The 19,390-nt window shown below is 38.6% G+C and overlaps 1 protein-coding gene across 3 annotated transcripts in view; it reads right to left on the bottom strand.

The window, feature by feature from the left end:
- Positions 1-19,390, bottom strand: part of INTS4 (integrator complex subunit 4) — a 108,555-nt gene that overhangs the window by 73,635 nt on the left and 15,530 nt on the right. For all 3 annotated transcript variants that reach the window (XM_010365777.2, XM_010365776.2, XM_030918245.1), the window contains 3 exons: positions 4,310-4,495; positions 3,689-3,739; positions 2,099-2,187 (listed from right to left, as the gene is read on the bottom strand). In XM_010365777.2, coding sequence (XP_010364079.1) covers positions 2,099-2,187; positions 3,689-3,739; positions 4,310-4,495 — 326 coding nt within the window. The remainder of the gene's footprint in view (positions 1-2,098; positions 2,188-3,688; positions 3,740-4,309; positions 4,496-19,390) is intronic.

Below are 19,390 nucleotides of genomic sequence, written 5' to 3'. Positions count from 1 at the left end.
CTGGAAGGTGGAGGTTACAGTGATCCGAGATAGTGCCACTGCACTCCAGACTGGACAACAGAGCGAGACTCTATCTCAAAAAATAATAATAATAAACAAATAAATACATAAGTAGGTAAGGCTGCAGGCTCAATAAACTGAGAACAGTCAATGAAGACTGACACACACGAAAATGATAACTGAATAGTTCAAATCCTAGAATGATTAAATACAGTTCAGAATAAACAAATCACTCTGGGAGTAAAAACCAACTCTTTCAGTTGCATTGCAAATTATGCTTTTTTTTTTTTTTTTTTTTTTTTTTTTTTGAGACAGGGTCTCACTTCTGTCACCCAGGCTGGAGTGCAGTGGCATGATCACTGCTCACCGCAGTGTCAACTTCCTGGGCTCAGGTGGTCCTCCCAGTTTACTCTCCTGAGTAGCTGGGACTACAAAAGCATGCCACCACACCCAGCTACTTTTGTATATTTTTAGTAGAAATGGTTCACCATGTTGCCCAGGCTGACCTCAAACTCCTGAGATCAAGCAATCCACCCGCCTTAGCCTCCCAGAGTGCTGGGATTACAGGGGTGAGCCACTGCACCCAGGTGCAAATTTTCAATGTATTGAATAAAAGTGTGTAACCCACCAAAGCGTCAGCCAGGTGTGGTGGTTCATACCTGTAATCCCAGCACATTGAGATACTGAGGCAGGCAGATTACCTGAAGCCAGGAGCTTGAGACAAGCCTAGCCAACATGACAAAACCACATCTCTACTAAAAATACATAAAATGAGCCAGGTGTGGTGGTGTGCACCTGTAATTTCAGCTACTTGGGAGGCTCAGGCACGAGAACTGCTTCAACCCAGGAGATGGAGGTTGCAGTAAGTTGAGATCACATCACTGCACTCCAGCCTGGGCCACAGGGCAAGACTCTGCCTTTAAAAAAAAAAAAAAAGCATGTAACCCACCAAAGGTTCAAAGATTTATGAAGTTATCAAAAACTAGCTTCCACCAAATATTTCATATCCTTAAGCTTATTATCTCCTATAACTGAACTTCTTTTTTTTTTTGAGAGAGAGTGTCTTGCTCTGTCACCCAGGTTGGAGTACAGTGGTATGATCTCAGCTCAGTGCAATCTCCACCTCCCGGGTCCAAGCAATTCTCCTGCCTCAGCCTCCCTAGTAGCTGGGATTACAGGTGTATGCCACCATGCCTGGCTAATATTTTTATTTTTAGTAGAGACGAGGTTTCACCATGTTGGCCAGGCTGCTCTCGAACTCCTGACCTCAGGTGATCCACCACCTTGGCCTCCCAAAGTGCTGGGATTACAGGCATCACCGTGCCCAGACTGAACTTCTACAAATACAGTAAATCTCAGAATAAATCAAGATAAAACTTACTCGTCAATCTAGTCCTAAAAAAAAGAGACAATTTCCAGTTAGCACTTTTCTTTGTATGTGTCTAAGTCCTAAAACACTACAAATGGAGCCTACTCCTACAGGTTTATTAATTCATTCTGGTTTTCAAATTTTGGCAGTTTAATGAAGAGGAAAAAACACCTCTTTTTCCTATACGAGGAAAAATAAAATATTCTATAAATATTTATAAATAAAATATAAATAAATATAAAGAAAATATTCTATTTTATAAAATATAATAATATTGCCTACCTCCTCAAAGAATCGCTGTGAAAATAATAATTTAATTGCTGTGAAAATGTTTTTAACCAGGAAAACAGTACATAAGAGATCACTATTCTCAAACTCATCTGGTATCTTTATCTGGCATTTGGCATAAACCAAACTAAAATGGTCCCAAACAATTTTAAAGATTTTTTTGTAAAGTACTGAAAACCATTTAAGAAAGATATTCCAATTTCTTCACTTATGGATGAGAACGTTAGGACCAAAGAAGTGAAGTATCTTTCCGAGGGTGTACAGAAAGTTCCTATCAAGATGAAAAATGAGGACCAGGCAATCTGATTTTCAGCCCCTTACTACCCATTGCGTTCCAAAAATCTAACCAACATTTCTTTTCTAGAAGTGGGCTTTCTGCACAGTGAGAGGAGAGGAAAATGGCTTCACAATCAACAAGAGTCAGCTTACACCCACACTGACCTTTCAGGATAGAGCTGACTGACAACCCAGATAAGCTGGACTGCAGCACTGCGCACTTGTTCATAGTCATCAGAGAGCAATTTACAGGCCTGCAAAGAAGAATTCCAAAAGTCTATTAGCTCTGTGTCCTCTCAGGCAGTGTTTAAACTATTTTCAAAGTGAAGATAGGGTGGTTGGATAAGGATGCCCAGTAAAATACTTGTGTGTGGTTTTAACTTCTTGAATCTTTGCCGAACAATGAATCTTGACCTCTGTCAGCTGCTCTGGCTGTATTCTGACTATGCACCCTCCTACCCCATGTCTGAAAGGAGAATCACAGACTGACGGCATAAAAACATCTAGAATAGCATCAAACCCAGCAAAGCATGCTGGGAGCCCACAGTACTATTTTCACAGGCTCAAATACCAAATATGGGTTTTTCCCTCCACCTGTAAAAATCAAAGCACACACTTCTGTTTACTTTGGTCTGAAATAATTGGCCTCCATTTCAATCCACTCACTCTTTCTGGGTAGCCCCATACTCCCTAAATACTGATGGCTCCGAATAACCTACCCTTAGCTCTGATTTCTCCTGATCTCCAGACCTTTATAACTACTTATGGAATTCTCTTCATGTATGTCCCATCCAACTTTTATACTCAACACACCCAAACATGAACTCACTAAGGAACCAAATTCTACCTTATGTCTTAAATCCTACACTATCAATCCACCTCACTCCCTTGAGGCTCTCATTACTGCTTGTTTAGACTACTCTTATGCCACCAAACATCTGAATCAGCCAACTAACATTCCTTCCTTCCTCTGAGTCCTTACTATCCAAGTTTCCTTTAATTATCTGGCTTCCCGCATAGTTTTCCTATAGAAAAAGAGGGCGATGGTCACCCCACCACAAGCATTCTGGACCCATTCTACTTCATTCAATAGAGGAATAAATTTGGTTTACACATCCGTGATAGGGGTTTGGCTAATTATCTTCTTCCCATGAGAGATAAAACCACTCTTGGCAGACTAACAAAACCTAATTTCTGAACATGAATTTAGATTGCCTGTTACCAGATTCAGTCAATTATTCTCCAAGAGAAATATAGCCTTGTAAGGCCTTTTGGTTAGGCCCTCAATCAGCTTTTCCACAACTTCATTATGTCTTTCTTTACCGCTAATACTACATTCATGTGACTTTTCTTTATATGATCCTATGGTTTTGGTCGCCCTTCTCCAGATACACTCTAGTTTGTGAAGTGTGGTGCCCAGAAATGACTTCATGTATGGCCCAACCAAACAGTGATCAGCAAGACCAACACATTCCTTATTCTAAATGCTACACTTTTCTTCAGGTACTCTCACACTCATACTGAGTTGTAAATCCTCCTAAAAGTCCTTTTCATAGGTACTACTGCTATTTAATTACATAACCTCCATTCTCTTCCTGAAAAGTATGTTTTGAATATGACTTCACATCCATCCCAATCAACACTGCCACTATTAACCAACGAAGTCCTTAAGTTTTCAAATTCTGAGAACCAGTGTGCCACCCTCCCAGCTTCACGATACCTCCTCCCCTTCCAGACAGTAATCATTTAAGGTACCTGATTATAAATTGTTTGGTGTAATTTCAGTCCTCTTTCATGGAGCTGCAACTAGATAATAAATATATAGCTTAAGTGCTTGGGAGGAAAAGAGCAATATTTCCAATGTCTCCCCACAATCTCACATATTTTCCCCTACTGTATCAGGCTAACGTGGTTCCATTTAGCCAAAATCAGTGCTATATAAATAAGAAACCTTGTCGCCTTTCAAGAGAAGCATTCGAGCATTTCATAAATCTAACCCATGGACTGTCCCAAGAAGGCATTAGAAAAATATGAAATAATAATATGAAGGCTAAAGAAAAAATGATCAACACCACCTCCCCCTATTATAATATTATACCAAGTCATATCCCTCCAAGTCGAAGGAATTATAACAGGTTCCTACCGTGCTTTTCATGTTTCATAAATACACATGAAAGCTACCAGAGAAAGCCAAAAAAAAAAAAAAAGCACAGTTGTATACAGGGATGTGTGTCACTGAGTTCTGTGAGGCCACCACCAATACCTTCCTGAAAGTATATGCTGAAGGATTCACAATGTATCCAAGGCAGCACTAGCTATAAACTTAAAAAACAAAAATGAACACTAGCCCCAACTAGTTTCCATAATCACGTTTACCATGGCTTTTATAGCTGCTGTTCTGACACGTGGGTCTTGGTCACTGAAGTAATCCCCTATAATCTTCTGGACATCTCTGGCAGCTAGGCCTTCTGCATCTTTTCTGACACTTTTCTCCAAAGAGCCAAGATTGCCAAGTAACTGCAGGCACTTATTTCTTACACCATGAGACGTATCTGTCAGATGCTATCAAAAAAAAAAAAGAAAAAGAAAAAAAGGACACGATTAAGATATCTTAACAAACACAGACAAAACCAGAAACAAAAGCACTGCATCAACCTTAGGGGTGATCTCAATATTCTCAGGACAGTCTGTCTAGCATCATGTTACTTGAGTATGTGTCTTCTCAAAAAAAACATGAGTCCTTAGAAAATAAAAGTCCTAGTTTTTCATCTTTGTATTCCCAATAGCTAGTACTTTGCCTTGTATAGAGTAAGTACTTTAAAATTCGTCCCTGAATTGCCTTTTACTTGTTTTCAAATTTTAAAACAAGACAAAAATGTATAAATTTTTAAAACTTTTAATATCCACAGAAATATGCAAAAATCTTAAGTGTACAGCTCAATAAATTTTCACAAATACACATATATAGCAAGCACCCAGATTAAATAGTATATAACCAACACACCAGAAATATCCCTCATTCCTCCTCCAAGCAACTAACTCACCACACCACCACCAAAAATAGCTACTATCCTGACTTCTAACACATAAGTTCATTTGTTTATTTTTGTACTTTATGAAATCAAATAGTATCTGGCTTCTGTGGCTTAATATTATGTTTGTGAGATTTATGCAAGGTATGGCAGATAGCAATGGCTCATTTATTCTTGTTACTTATACAGTATTCATTTGTAAACACATGAAAATCTATTTAGCCTTTCTGTTGATGAATATTTAAGTTATTTCCAGTCTTTGGCTATTTTGAATAATGCTACTGTGATTATTCTTGTATGTGGCTTTTGGTGTACATGTTCACATTTTTGTTGGATATATATGTAGAAGTAGAATTGATAGGTAACAAGACATGCTTCAGCTTAAGAAGATACTGCCAGTTGCGTACAGCAGCTCATGCCTATAATGCCAGCACTCTGGGAGGCCAAGGCAGGAGGATCACTTGAGCCCAGGAGTTCAAGACCGCCCTGGGCAAATGGTGAAATCCCATCTCTACCAAAAAATAAAAAAATCAGCTGGGTGTGCTGGCACATGCCTATAGTCCCAGCTACCCAGGAGGCTGAGATAGGAGGATCCTTTGAGCCTTGGAAGTGGAGGTTGCAGTGAGCCGTGATCATGCCACTGCACTCCAACCTGGGTGACAGAGTGAGACACTGCCTCCAAAAAAGAAGATACTGCCAAATAGTTTTCCATAATGGCTGTACTAATTTACACTTCCACCAGTGCTGCATAAGTGTTCTAGATGTGCCACATCCTTGTCAACATTTAGTACTATCAATATTTTTTATGCTAGCACTTCTCACCAGGAATTTTAATAATCAGTTTTCCTCCTGCATTACCCTAGTCCAATGCTACTAAAACAAGCTATGTGAATAATATAGTAACATAAATTAAAAATACTTTGAAGAAATGAGATTGTACATGAGGTAATAAAAAAGGTACAAAACTCTGGATTTTAAACTTCTTTTGACTAACATCCAAAGTAAGAAACATACATAATATTGCAACACAGTACATAAAAACACACATACACCAAGTTTAACAAAACAATATTTACCTTATAGCTTGTGATTTACTCTGATATTTATATTTCATTTTCTTTTTATAAAAAAAAAATCGTGTCTGAAGAAACTGGTCGCATTACCCACTAAAGGATCATGATTCTCAAAGTGAGTCACTAGTTTGGAGAAAAGTGAATGGGACTTGGCCAGCTTGAACAACACAGCGAGGCCCCATTTCTTTAAAAAAAAAATTTATAGCCGAGTATGGTGGCACACACCTGTAATTCCAGCTACTCAGGAGGCTGAGGCCAGAGAATTGCTTGAACCCAGGAGGCGGAGGTTTCAGTGAGCCGAGATCATGCCACTGCACTCCAGCCTGAGCAACAGAGCAAGACTCTGTCTCAAACTGCGCCCCCTAAAAAACAAAAACAAAACAAATGAACTATTTATATTTAGCATAAAAACATCATTTCTCATGACTAACCTGTTGATTGCACCTCTGTTACAAATACTTTGATTTTCAAGCATCAAACTAAATCCTTCCAGCTTCTGTTAACCAGGCAACAATAATGCACAATCAATGTATTACTGCACACTGAATCTTAGCCCAAAAGAGAGTCTCATGCTGTCAGGGAAACAATTGCAGTTTTATGATGTCCTTCCCCTACAGGTCACTTCTTGCATCAAGGTTATCATCAAGAACTGCTTTTCTTTATACTGTTGGATAAAAACTTATTAATTAAAAAAAACTGCTAAGTATCTGCAGATGCTGCTTTGGTGTTAGACACTTTGTCAGGCCATCGAAGTGCCATCATTTTTATATTAATGGAGCAAGTAAGCAAACCACATCCCCAATAATAGACCAATTTATGCCAAAAATAAAAATAAACTAGTTTACAATTTTGCTATATATTTAAAAAAATGGTTCTGCATATCAACAAAATCTGAGAATGAAGTTGAATAAGACAAAAATAACATACTGACCCATTCAGCATCGATACGGATTTTTTTTTCTTATGAGATAAGGGTCTCGCTCTGTCACCCAGGTTGGAGTGCAGTGTGGCGATCAGTATTCACTGCAACCTTGGCCTAACAAGCTTAAGAGATATTCCCACCTCAGTCTCCTGAGTAGCTGGGACCACACGTGTGTGCCATCACACCTGGCTAATTTTTAAAATTTTTGTAGAAATGGAATGTTGCCATATTGCCTAGACTGGTCTCAAACTCTTGGACTCAGGTGATCCTTGATATGGATGGTTTTTAAGGACAGATGACAACTTGGTGTATTCTGTATGCAGATTCTAATGGATACCCTCTTTTAACAAGACCTTTGTTCTCCCAGAAAAATCTTTACAAATAGGAAAGAAAGCAGAAGACCCTCAATTTCAGTTGTGCAAATACTACACAAGAAAACTGCATTAATTTCCTGTCAAGTCTTTGAACTATGTCTATTCGTCTCTCAAATGAGGATTAGCTATCCAATAAGTAAAATGATTAAGGAGAGGATAAATGAGAAGAACTTTGAAAAGTATCCAAAAGCATGACTTTCTTCCTACTGTGATACAAAGAATACAACAAAGTAACATCCTGTATTTAAAAATTATTATAAAGAGACCATTTAAACTTCAAAAAATAATGATTATAGTATAACATAGTAAATAAAACAGGAGATGAATGGAAGGAAGGAGGAAGGAATGAGGAAGGGAGACTGGAGGGAGGGAGGGAGGGAAGGAAAGTAGGAAGAAGAGAAGAGAGGGAGGGAGGGGAGGCAAGCTCTTTTTATGGTAATAACAAAGTCAGGCAAGATTTAATAACAGTTGCTAAAATAGTGGGTAAAGTTTGATGAGGAAAAGCGTATTTACATAATCTCAAAGTATCTCTCCACAAATTATTTTTGATTTTAATATTTTATTATTATAGTCATAATTATATATATTTATGGGATAAAATGTGATACTTTGATACATGTATGCAATGTGGAATTATCAAATCAAGCTAATTAACATATATCCATCACCTATCATTTTTTGTGGTGAGACATTTGAAATATTCACTTAGGTTGTTTTTTAAGAGACAAGGTCTTCCTCTGTCACCTAGGCTGGAGTGTAGTGGCACGATTATAGCTCACATAGCCTGGAACTCCTGGGTTCAAGCAATCCTCCTGACTCAGCCTGAGACTACAGGTGCACGCCACCATGCCCAGCTACTTTTTTTACTTTTGTAGAGACAGAGTCTTGCCACGTTGCCCAGGCTGGTCTTGAATTCCTGGGCTCAAGCAACCCTCCCACCTTGACCTCACAAAGTGTTGGGATTACAGGTGTGAGTCACTGCACCTCCCTCCTCTTAGTTATTTTTAAATATACATTATTGTGGACTATAGTCACCTGCTATGTAATAGATCTCAAAACCTATTCCTCCTATTCCTCCTGTTGAGTTGAAACTTTGTAACCTTTGACCAGCAACTCCCCACTCCCTCACTTTACTACCGCTCCCAGCCTCTGGTGATCGTCACTCTACTCTCTTTGAGTTCAACTTTTTAACTTTTTAAAATTATACATATAAATGAGATCATGTGGCATGTGTTTTTCTGTGCTTGGCTTATGTCACTTAGTATAATGTCTTCAAGGTTCATACATGTTGACATGAATGACAGGATCCCCTTCATTTACAAGGCTGAATAGTATTCCATTGCATGTTATATACCACATCTTCTTTATCCATTCATCTGCTGATAAACAGGTTGATTCCATACACTGGCTATTGTGAATACTGATGCAATGAACACTGGAGTGCAAGCATCCCTTCAACATACTGATTTCAATTCCTTTAGATATATACCCAGAAGTAGGATGGCTAGATCACATGCTAGTTCTATTTTTAGTTTTTTGAGACCTTCATCTTGTTTTCCATAAATGGCTATACTAATTTACATCTTTGCCAACAGTGTACGAGGGTTTCCTTGTCTCCCCATGCCAACACTTGTTATTGTTCATCTTTTTTATAAAAACCATTCTAATAGATGTGAGGTGATATCTCATTTAATCTGCAATCTGCATTTTCCCAATGACTAGTGATGTTGCACACTTTTTCATGAACCTGTTGGTCATCTGTATGAAGCGTCTGTTCTGGTCCTTTACCCATTTTTATAGCCAGGTTTTGTTGTTGTTGTTGCTACTTAGTTGAATTCCTTATATATTTTGGATATTAGCCCTTGTCAGATATATGGTTTACACTTTTTTTTTTTTTTTTTTACCTCTATGTCTCTTCACTTAGTTTCTTGGCCGGGCGCGGTGGCTCAAGCCTGTAATCCCAGCACTTTGGGAGGCCGAGACGGGCGGATCACAAGGTCAGGAAATCGAGACCATCCTGGCTAATACGGTGAAACCCCGTCTCTACTAAAGAATACAAAAAACTAGCCGGGCGACGAGGCGGGCGCCTGTAGTCCCAGCTACTTGGGAGGCGGAGGCAGGAGAATGGCGTGAACCTGGGAGGCGGAGCTTGCAGTGAGCTGAGATCCGGCCACCGCACTCCAGCCTGGGCGACAGAGCCAGACTCCGTCTCAAAAAAAAAAAAAAAAGAAAAAGAAAAGAAACTATTTAGTTTGAGACAGTCCCATTTGTCTATTTTTTGTTGCTGTTGGTTGCCTGTTCTTTTAAAGTCACACAAAAAAATCATTGCCCAGATCAATGCCACAGAGCTTTCCCTGTGTTTTCTTCTAGCAGTTTTGCAGTTTCAGGTCTTTTGTTTACGTCTTTAATCCACTCAGTTCAAGTATATATATGACATAAGGGTCTAATTTCATTCTCCTGCATATGAAAGACCACTTCTTCCAGTATCATCTATTGAACAGATTGTCCTTTACCCAGTGTGTGTTCCTGGCACCACTGTCAAAAATCAGCTGACCATAAATGCATGGGTTTGTTTCTGGGCTTTCTATCCTGTTCCTTTGGTACTGTTTTTATGCCAGTACCATGTTGTTTTGACTACAACTGCTTTATAATATATTTTGAAAACAGGGAATGTAATGCCTCTGGCTTTGTTCTTTTTGTTCAAAATTGTTTTGGCTATTCAGTCTTTTGTGGTTTCATACAAATTTTAAAGATTTTTTTTCTATTTCTGTGAAAAATGATATTGGAATTTTGATAGGGATTACACTGAATCTGTAGATCATTTTGGGTAGTATGGACATTTTAACATATTAATTCTTCCAACCCATGAATTTTAGGGAACTGCCATCCTGTTTTTCACAATGGCTGCACCATTTTGCACTACTACTATCAATGCACAAGGGTTCCAATCCTTGCTAATACTTTTTTCTTTTTGGCAATAACTATCCTAATGGGTATGAAGTGATATCACACTGTGGTTTTGACTTTCTTTTCCTAATGATTAATGATTAGTGATATTAAGCATCTTTTCTTATTGGCTTATTGGCCATCTATATGTCTTCTTTGGAAAAGTAAGTTTCCTTAAGGAACTCATGACCCAATAGTCATAGTTACAAAAGAAATGCAATACATTATAACTGCATTTGGAGATGGGGCCTTTCAGGAGGTAATTAAGGTTAAATGAGGTCATAAGGATGGGACTCTAATCCAATAGGACTGGTGTCCTTATGAGAGTTCTCTCTCCTCATGTACAGGGGAGAGGCCACAAGAGAACACAGCGAGTAGGCAGTTGTCTTTAAGCCAGGTAGAGAGCCCTCACTAGGAACTGAATTTGCCAGCACCTTGATCTTAGATTCTAGACTTCAGAAACGTGAGCAATTTCTGTTGTTTAAGCCATCCAGTCTGTGGCATTTTGTTATGGCAGCCCTTAGAGAGGTATACCCCAGAAGTGAATTGCTGGATCATATGGCAATTCTATTTTTGAGTTTGGGAATCAAATAACTCTATAATCAAAACCTGGCAGACACCACCTTAGCCAAGTATCAAAGGCAACATCATCAACGAGTCAAACGTCATCTGTGCCTCATGATATGATACATTGTGAGGGACACAAAATTATTTGTTATATTCTTGTCAGAATGCATTGGCTGAATCCAAACTGAAAATAACAGATGAAACCAGATTGCAAGACATTTTACAAAATAAATGCCCTACACTTCTCAAAAATGTCAAGGTAACAAAAGACAAAGAAAGGTTGAGTGATCTTTTCAGATTAAGGAAAACAAAAGAGACATGAAAACTAAATATAGTCATGCATCAACTACCAAAAAGGATACATTCTGATAAATGCATCATTAGGTGATTTCATCACTGTGCCAACATCAGAGTGTTCTTACCCAAACCCAGATTGTAAAGCCTACTACATCTAGCCTACATGATATAGCCTAATGCTCCTAAGCTTTAAACCTGTACAACATGTTACTGTACTGAATACTGTAGGCAACTGTAATATAATGGTAAGTATTTGTGTATCTAAACATAATCTACACATAGAAAAAGTACAGTAAAAATATAATATTATAACCTTATGTTATATGACTGTTAAACTGTATATACTAATATACATTACACTGTCATATATGCAGTCCATCCTTGACTGAAATGTCATTATTAAGTGATGCATGCTGTAATTGATACCCTTTTAAGGGTATTTTTTAAATACATATGAAGCATTTACTTCGGTGGAAAAAGGGCATGATTTCTCCAATTTACTTAAATGGTACATTATTCAGCTGTAAAAAGGAAGAAAATCCTGACACATGTTACAAGGTGGATGAACTTTGAGGACATTATGCTAAGTAAAATAAGCTAGGCACAAAAGGACAAATATTGCATGATTCCACTTACATGAAATCCCTACAGCAGAAAAATTTATAAAAACAGTATATAGAATGGTGGTTGTTAGGGACTAGGGGATGGGGAGTTACTGTTTAATGGGTATAGAGTTTCACTTGTGCAAAACAAAAAGAGCTCTGTCAGTGAAAGGTGGTGATGATCACACAACTCTGTGAATATACTTAATGTCACTAAACAGTATGTTTTAAAATGGCTGACATAGTAAATTTTATGTTATCTCTATTTTATGACAATTTTATTAAAAACTTAAACACTTAATTACCATATGACGCCAAAATTCTGCTCCTTACTATTCATCCAAGAGAATTGAAAACATGTATTAAGCAAAAATCTGTAAGTGAATATTCTTAGTATACATCCAAGAGAACTGAAAACACATATTAAGCAAAAAACTTGAAAGTGAATATTCATAGCAGCATTATTCAAATCAGCCAAAACGTGGAAAACAATGTAAATGTTGATAAATTCACCAAAATTCAGTGAAGTATAATTTTTTTCCTTATATTGATTTATTTTGAGACAGAGTTTCACTCTGTCACCCAGGCTGGGGTGCAGCAGCGTGATCTCAGCTCACTGCAGCCTCTGCCTCCCTGGTTCAAGTGATTTTCATGCCTCAGCCATCAGGGTAGCTGGGATTACCACCACACCCAGCTAATTTTTATATTTTCAGTAGAGACAGGGTTATCACCATGTTGGCCAGGCTCGTGTCAAACTCCTGGCCTCAAGTGATGTGCCTGCTTTGGCCTCCCAAAGTGCTGGGATTACAAGTGTGAGCCACCACGCCAGGCCTGAAGTATAAATTTTTAATAGTTGTGATAAGATATAATACACTGAAGCAGGAGAACCACTTGAACCTGGGAGGCAGAGGTTGCAGCGAGCTGAGGTCAAGCCACCACGGCACTCCAGCCTGGATGACAAAGTAAGACTCTGACTCAAAAAAAAAAAAAAAATACAATTACCTCATTATATATATGATTTACAAGTATTTTTTCCCATTCTGTGGGTTGTCTTTTCTCTGAAAAACAAGTTTTCAGTTTTGGTGAAACCCAATTTATTTACTTTTTTCTTTTATTACATGTGCTTCTGTTACATCTAATAATCCACTGCCAAATCCAAGGACATGAAAATTTACCACTATATTTTCTTCTTAGGGGTTTATAATTTTAGCTCACATATATTCAGGTCTTTGATTCATTTTGAGCTAATTTTTGCATGGTGTGCGGGAAGTTTCCAGCTTCCTTCTTTTACTTGTCGCAACACCATGCATTGAAAGGACATTTTTTTTCTACATTGAATGGTACTGGCATCCACATAGAAAATCAGTTGACCAAAGACACACGAGTTAATTTCTTCTCCTTCTTCTTCTGTTTTCGTTAGAGACAGGGTCTTGCTGTGTCACTCAGGCTGGACTACAGTAGCACCGTCTCGGCTCACTGGCAGCCTCAACCTCCCAGGCTCAAGCAGTCCTCCCACGTCAGCCTCCCAAGTAGCTGAGACTACAGGCGCGCACCACCATTCCTGGCTAGTTTTTATATTTTTTATAGAGATGGGGTTTTGCCATGTTGCCCAGGCTGGTCTCAAACTCCTGGGCTCAAGTGATCTGCTCACCTCAGCCTCCCAAAGTAGTGGGATTACAGGTGTGAGCCACCACACCTGGCCAATTTCTTGACTCTCAATTCTTTTTTTTTTTTTTTACTTTTTTTTTATTTTGAGACAGAGTCTCACTCTGTCGCCCAGGTTGGAATGTACTGGTGCAATCACAGATCACTGCAACCTCCGTCTCCCGGGTTCAAGCGATTTTCCTGCCTCAGACTCCCCAGTAGCTGGGATTACAGGTGTGTGCCATCACACCTGGCTAATTTTGAATTTTTAGTAGAGACAGGGTTTCACCATGTTGGCAAGACTGGTCTCAAACCCTGACCTCAAGTGATCTGCCTACCACAGCCTTCCAAAGTGCTAGGATTACAGGCGTGAGCCACCATGCCTGGCCTTGACTCTCAATTTTATTCCATTTATCTTTACATCTACCTTCATATAGTACCACAGTATCTAGATATTACTGGTGCTTCTTTTGCTAGATTTATTCATAAGTGTTTTTTTGTTTTGTTTTGTTTTTGTTTGTTTTGTTTTTTTAATAGAGATAGGGTCCCGTTCTGCTGCCCAGGCTTAGTGGAGTGGCATAATCAAGGCTTATAAGGCTCACTGCAGCCTCTTCCTCCTGTGTTCAAACAACTCTCTCTTCGGCTTCCCAAATAGCTGAGACTACAGGCATGTGCCACCATACCCGACTAATTTTTTCAATTTTTAGTAGAGATGAGACCTCACTGAGTTGCCCAGGCTGGTCTCCAGTTCCTGAGCTCAAAAGATTCTATTGTCTCAACCTCCCAAAGTGCTGGGATTACAGGCAAGAGGCACTACCACACCTAGCCATAAGTATTATTTTTGATGCTACTGTAATTGAATTGTTTTCCTAATTTCATTTTCATATTATTCACTGCAAGTGTATATAAATAAAATTTATATTTTGTAGGCTGATTTTGTATCCTGCAATCTTGCTAAACTCATTTATTACTTCAAACAGTTTTTTAGTGGATTCCCTAGGATTTTCTACATACAAGGTTATGTCACCTGTGAATATGAGGAGATAATTTTACTTTTTCCTTTCCAACATAGAGGCCTTTTATATCTTTTCTATGCCTAATAGCCCTGACAAGAACCTTTAGTACAATGTTAAACAGAAGTGAAGAGAAATATAATGACCTATTTATTTTGTCTCTCATTTTAGGGGAAACGCATTTAATCTGTCCAAATTAAGTATGATGTTTCCTGTCAGTATTTTTTTTGAGATTCTATTTATGAGGGTCAGGAAGTTCCAGTCTATTCCTGACCTATACTATCCTAAAAGCCTAAAAATATTACAAGATATTTTATGCGTTCTTACAATACAAGGGTGTTAAGAGTTTGTTAAGTACTTTTTCTTCATTTATTGTTATGATCATGTTTTTTATCCTCGATAGTGTATTATATTCATTTATTTTCAGATACTAAACCAACCTTGCATTCCTGGAATAAATCCCACTTGATTATGGTATATACTCCTACTTGTATGCTGCTAGAGTTGATTTGCTAGTATTTTGTTAAAGATATTTGGATCCACATTCCTAAGAGTCACTGGTCTGTAGCTTTCATTTCTTGTGATGTCTTTTGTCTGTTTCCAGTAACTCATAGAATGAGTTTGGAAGTGTTCTCTCCGGCTCTATTTCTTGGGAGAGTTTGTAAAGAATTTTCATTAATTCTTATTTCAATATTTGGTAAAATTCACCAGTGAAGCCATCGAGGCCTGAGCTTTTCTTTGTAGAGATTTGTTTACTTGTTTTTCTTAATCACTAGTTTAATTACTTTACTTGTCATAGATCTATTCAGATTGTCTATTTCTTTAGTCATTTTCAGTAGTTTTTGTCTTTCTAATAATTTGTCCACTTCAACTAAGTTATCCAATTTATTGGTATACAATTTTTCTTTTTTTTTTTTTGAGATGGAGTCTCGCTCTGTCGCCCAGGCTGGAGAGCAATGGCACAATCTCAGCTCACTGCAACCTCTGCCTCCCAGGTTCAAGTTATTCTCCTGCCTCAGCCTCCTGAGTAGCTGGGATTACAAGCATGCACCACTATACCTGGCTAATTTTTGTATTTTTAGTAGAGACGGGGTTTCACCATGTTGGTCAGGCTGGTCTCAAACTCCTGACCTCCTGATCTGCCCACCTCACCTTCCCAAAGTGCTGGGATTACAGGCGTGGGCCACTGCACCCAGCCTACGATTTTTCATAATATTAACTTATAATCCTCTTTAGTTCTGTCAGGTCTGTAATAATATCTTTTTTTTTTTTTTTTTTTTTTTGAGCCAAGGTCTTGCTCTACCACCCAGGCTGGAGTGCAGTGGCACAATCACAGCTCACTGCAGCCTCAACCTCCCAGGCACAGCAATCCTCCCATCTCAGCCTCCCAAGTAGCTGGGACTATAGGTACAAGCCACCACACCCTGCTAATTTTTTTGATTTTTGTAGATATGGGTCTCCCTATGTGACCCAGGCTGTTCAACTCCTGGGCTCAAGTGACCCTCCCACCTTGACCTCTCAAACTGCGGGATTACAGACATAAGCCACCACCCTAGACAGTATCCTCGCTTTTCCTTTTTTTTTTTTTTTTCTAATATGTCCATCTTCTGGTCCTCTCATTTCTGAGTCTAGTAATTTGAGTCTTCTCTCTCTTTCTTGGTCAATATAACTAAAGGTTTGTCAACTTTGTTGATCTTTTCAGAAAAGTAAATTTGGTTTTGTTGATTATCTGTTGTTTTTCTATTCTCTGTTTCATTAATTTCTACTCTAATCTTTAGTATCCCCTTCCTTCACATGCTTTAAGTTTAATGGGCGCTTCTTTTTCCAGGGTCTTAAGCTGGAAGGTTAGGTTACTGATTTTAGATCCTTATTTTTTTTTTTTTATGATGGGCACTTACAACTGTAAACTTCTATAAGCACTGCTTTAGCTGCATCATTTTCTATTTTATTCATCTCAAAGTATTTTCTAATTTCCCTTTTGATTTCTTCGTTGACTCATTAGTTACACAGAAAAGTATGTTGTTTAATTTCCACGTTTGTGGGTTTACTAAATTTCTTCCCATTAATTTATAATTTCATCCCACTGTGGTCAGGAAACATATTTTGTTTCTTTTCTATCAAGAGTAAATATGTGTACATAAATTATACCTCAATTACAAAACAAAAAACTTCTAGGCACATTGTATGATAAAGTCATAAACCAAAATGTCATTTGGCAATAGAAACAGTGGTTGTAGTTATGAATCATAGATAGCCTTCATTACTATAGTCTGAAAAAGCTTGTGACAGATTTGCCATTGACAAACAGTTCTAATTTTTACCCTATTAAGAACCTCTACAGGCTGGGTGCAGTGGCTCACACCTGTAATCCCAGCACTTCGGAAGGCCGAAGTGGGCAGATCACGAGGTCAGGTGACCAAGACCATCCTGGCTAACACGGTGAAATCTCGTCTCTACTAAAAATACAAAAATTAGCTGGGCACTGGTGGCACGTGCCTGTAGTCCCAGTTACTCAGGAGGCTGAGGCAGGAGAATTGCCTGAACCCAGGAGGCGGAGGTCACAGTAAGCCGAGATCACGTCACTGCACTCCAGCCTGGGCAACAGAGAGAGACTCTGTCTCAAGAAAAAACAGGAACCTCTATAAATGATTTTAAAAAACACACACACAAACTCTATATGCTTAACTGGCAAAGGACATAAAAAGTTAATTCCCATGAGAGGAAATACAAATAAAGGAAAAACATGAAAAAGAAACCTCATTAGCAGTCTCTTCAAAAAAGAGATTTTTTAAAAATGAAGTATCATTTTCCACATACCAAATTAACAGGTTTATCTTTGATTTTAAACATTAATATCTAATGCTAGAATAAAGCAGTGAAACTAGGCACTCTCATATACTGCTTGTGGGCATACAAATTGGAACACTTTGGAAAGCAATTTGACAAAAAGTATTAAGAGCCTTAGCTGGGCACAGTAGTTCACGCATGTAATCTCGGGCAACATAGCAAGACCCTTGTCTTTTTGAAAAAAAATAAAGAACACAGCCTTAAAAAAATTCTAGGCCAGGCACTGTGGCTCATGCTTGTGACCCCAGCACTTCAGGAGGTCAAAGTTGGGGGATCACTTGTGCCCAGGAGTTCGAGAGCAGCCTAGGCAACACAATGAGACCCAGACTCTATTCTTCTAAAAATAAAAAAAAAAAAAAGTAAAATAAATTGTAAATGTTTTCTTTTTTTTTTTTTTGAGACGGAGTCTCGCTCGGTTGCCCAGGCTGGAGTGCAGTGGCCGGATCTCAGCTCACTGCAAGCTCCGCCTCCCGGGTTCCCGCCATTCTCCTACCTCAGCCTCCCGAGTAGCTGGGACTACAGGCGCCCGCCACCTCGCCCGGCTAGTTTTATTGTATTTTTAGTAGAGACGGGGTTTCACCATGTTAGCCAGGATGGTCTCGATCTCCTGACCTCGTGATCCGCCCGTCTCGGCCTCCCAAAGTGCTGGGATTACAGGCTTGAGCCACCGCGCCCGGCCTGTAAATGTTTTCAATTAGTAATTCAGTAATTCTACTTTTGATAGTCTGTGTTTCAGATATAATTTTAAATACAGAAAATAATTTAGACTAGCAATATTCCCTGCAGTATTACTTCCAATTAAATAAATGGCTGCAATGTAAATTCAGTAATAGGTGAATAGTTAAGTAAAAAGTATGGTTTAATTATTGGATACAATATTACACAGCCATTACAAATTATGTTTATAAAACACATACAAGAAAAATACTTATGTTAGCAAAAAAGGAGCAAAATTACATGATTACAGCAATGTGTTTAAAGAAAAAACAACAGCAAATGATTTGCATACAGAAAAAAAATCAGAAAGCCATATATCAAAAGACAAATAATGATTACCTTTGGGTAGTGAATTATGAATGCATTTTTCTTTCCAATTTTTTTTTTTTTTTTTTTTTTGAGACGGAGTCTCACTCTGTCACCCAGGCTGGAGTGCAGTGGCCAGATCTCAGCTCACTGCAAGCTCCGCCTCCTGAGTTCACGCCATTCTCCTGCCTCAGCCTCCGGAGTAGCTGGGACTACAGGCACCCGCCACCTCGCCCGGCTAGTTTTTTGTATTTTTTAGTAGAGACGGGGTTTCACCAGGTTAGCCAGGATGGTCTCGACTTCCTGACCTCGTGATCCACCCGTCTCGGCCTCCCAAAGTGCTGGGATTACAGGCTTGAGCCACCGCACCCGGCCCCCCAAATTTTCTATGACTACAAATTCTTAAAAAATATATTTATGTATATAATAATATAAAATCTTATAGTTAAAAATATATTTACAGCAGATTTAAGAAAGAGTTACTGCAGATATCACAACCCACTCATTATGACAGCTCTCAGAAGCAAACTTCACAGATACATATTTTCTCTCACAGGGGAGATGTACTCACTCTCCCACACACATAATCCCTAGTTTTTCCTTTTTTTTTGAAAGACAGAGTCTCACTCTACCACTCAGACTGGAGTGCAGTGGCGCAATCTCCACTCACATAACCTCCGCCTCCCAGGTTCAAGCGATTCTCCTGCCTCAGCCTCCCTAGTAGCTGGTATTACAGGCATGCATCACCGTGCCCAGCTAATTTTTTTTGTATTTTTAGTACAGATTGGGTTTTACCATGTTGGTCAGGCTGGTTTCAAACTCCTGATCTCAAAGGATCCGCCCACCTCAGCCTCCCAAAGTGCTGGGATTACAGGTGTGAGCCAGCACACCTGGCCCTATTTAAACTTTTAGTATTGTACTTGTCAACGTGTTTTTGTTTTTATGTATATTTGTTTTTTTACGATAAATCAAGTAGTCTTTCCTGGGACTCTGAAATAGCTTTCTAATTTCAAGAATATAATACTCTAACACAATTCAAATGCATTTGACTTTTTTATATTCTCAAAGTTATCAAAAAGATACAAAGTAAAATCAATTATACAAGGTTCTAGTGGTT

Source organism: Rhinopithecus roxellana, chromosome 15 (genome assembly GCF_007565055.1).
Source record: "Rhinopithecus roxellana isolate Shanxi Qingling chromosome 15, ASM756505v1, whole genome shotgun sequence".
Classification (NCBI taxonomy): domain Eukaryota; kingdom Metazoa; phylum Chordata; class Mammalia; order Primates; family Cercopithecidae; genus Rhinopithecus; species Rhinopithecus roxellana.
The sequence above is the reverse complement of the archived record's forward strand: the minus strand, read 5'-3'. Positions and strand labels throughout refer to the sequence as shown.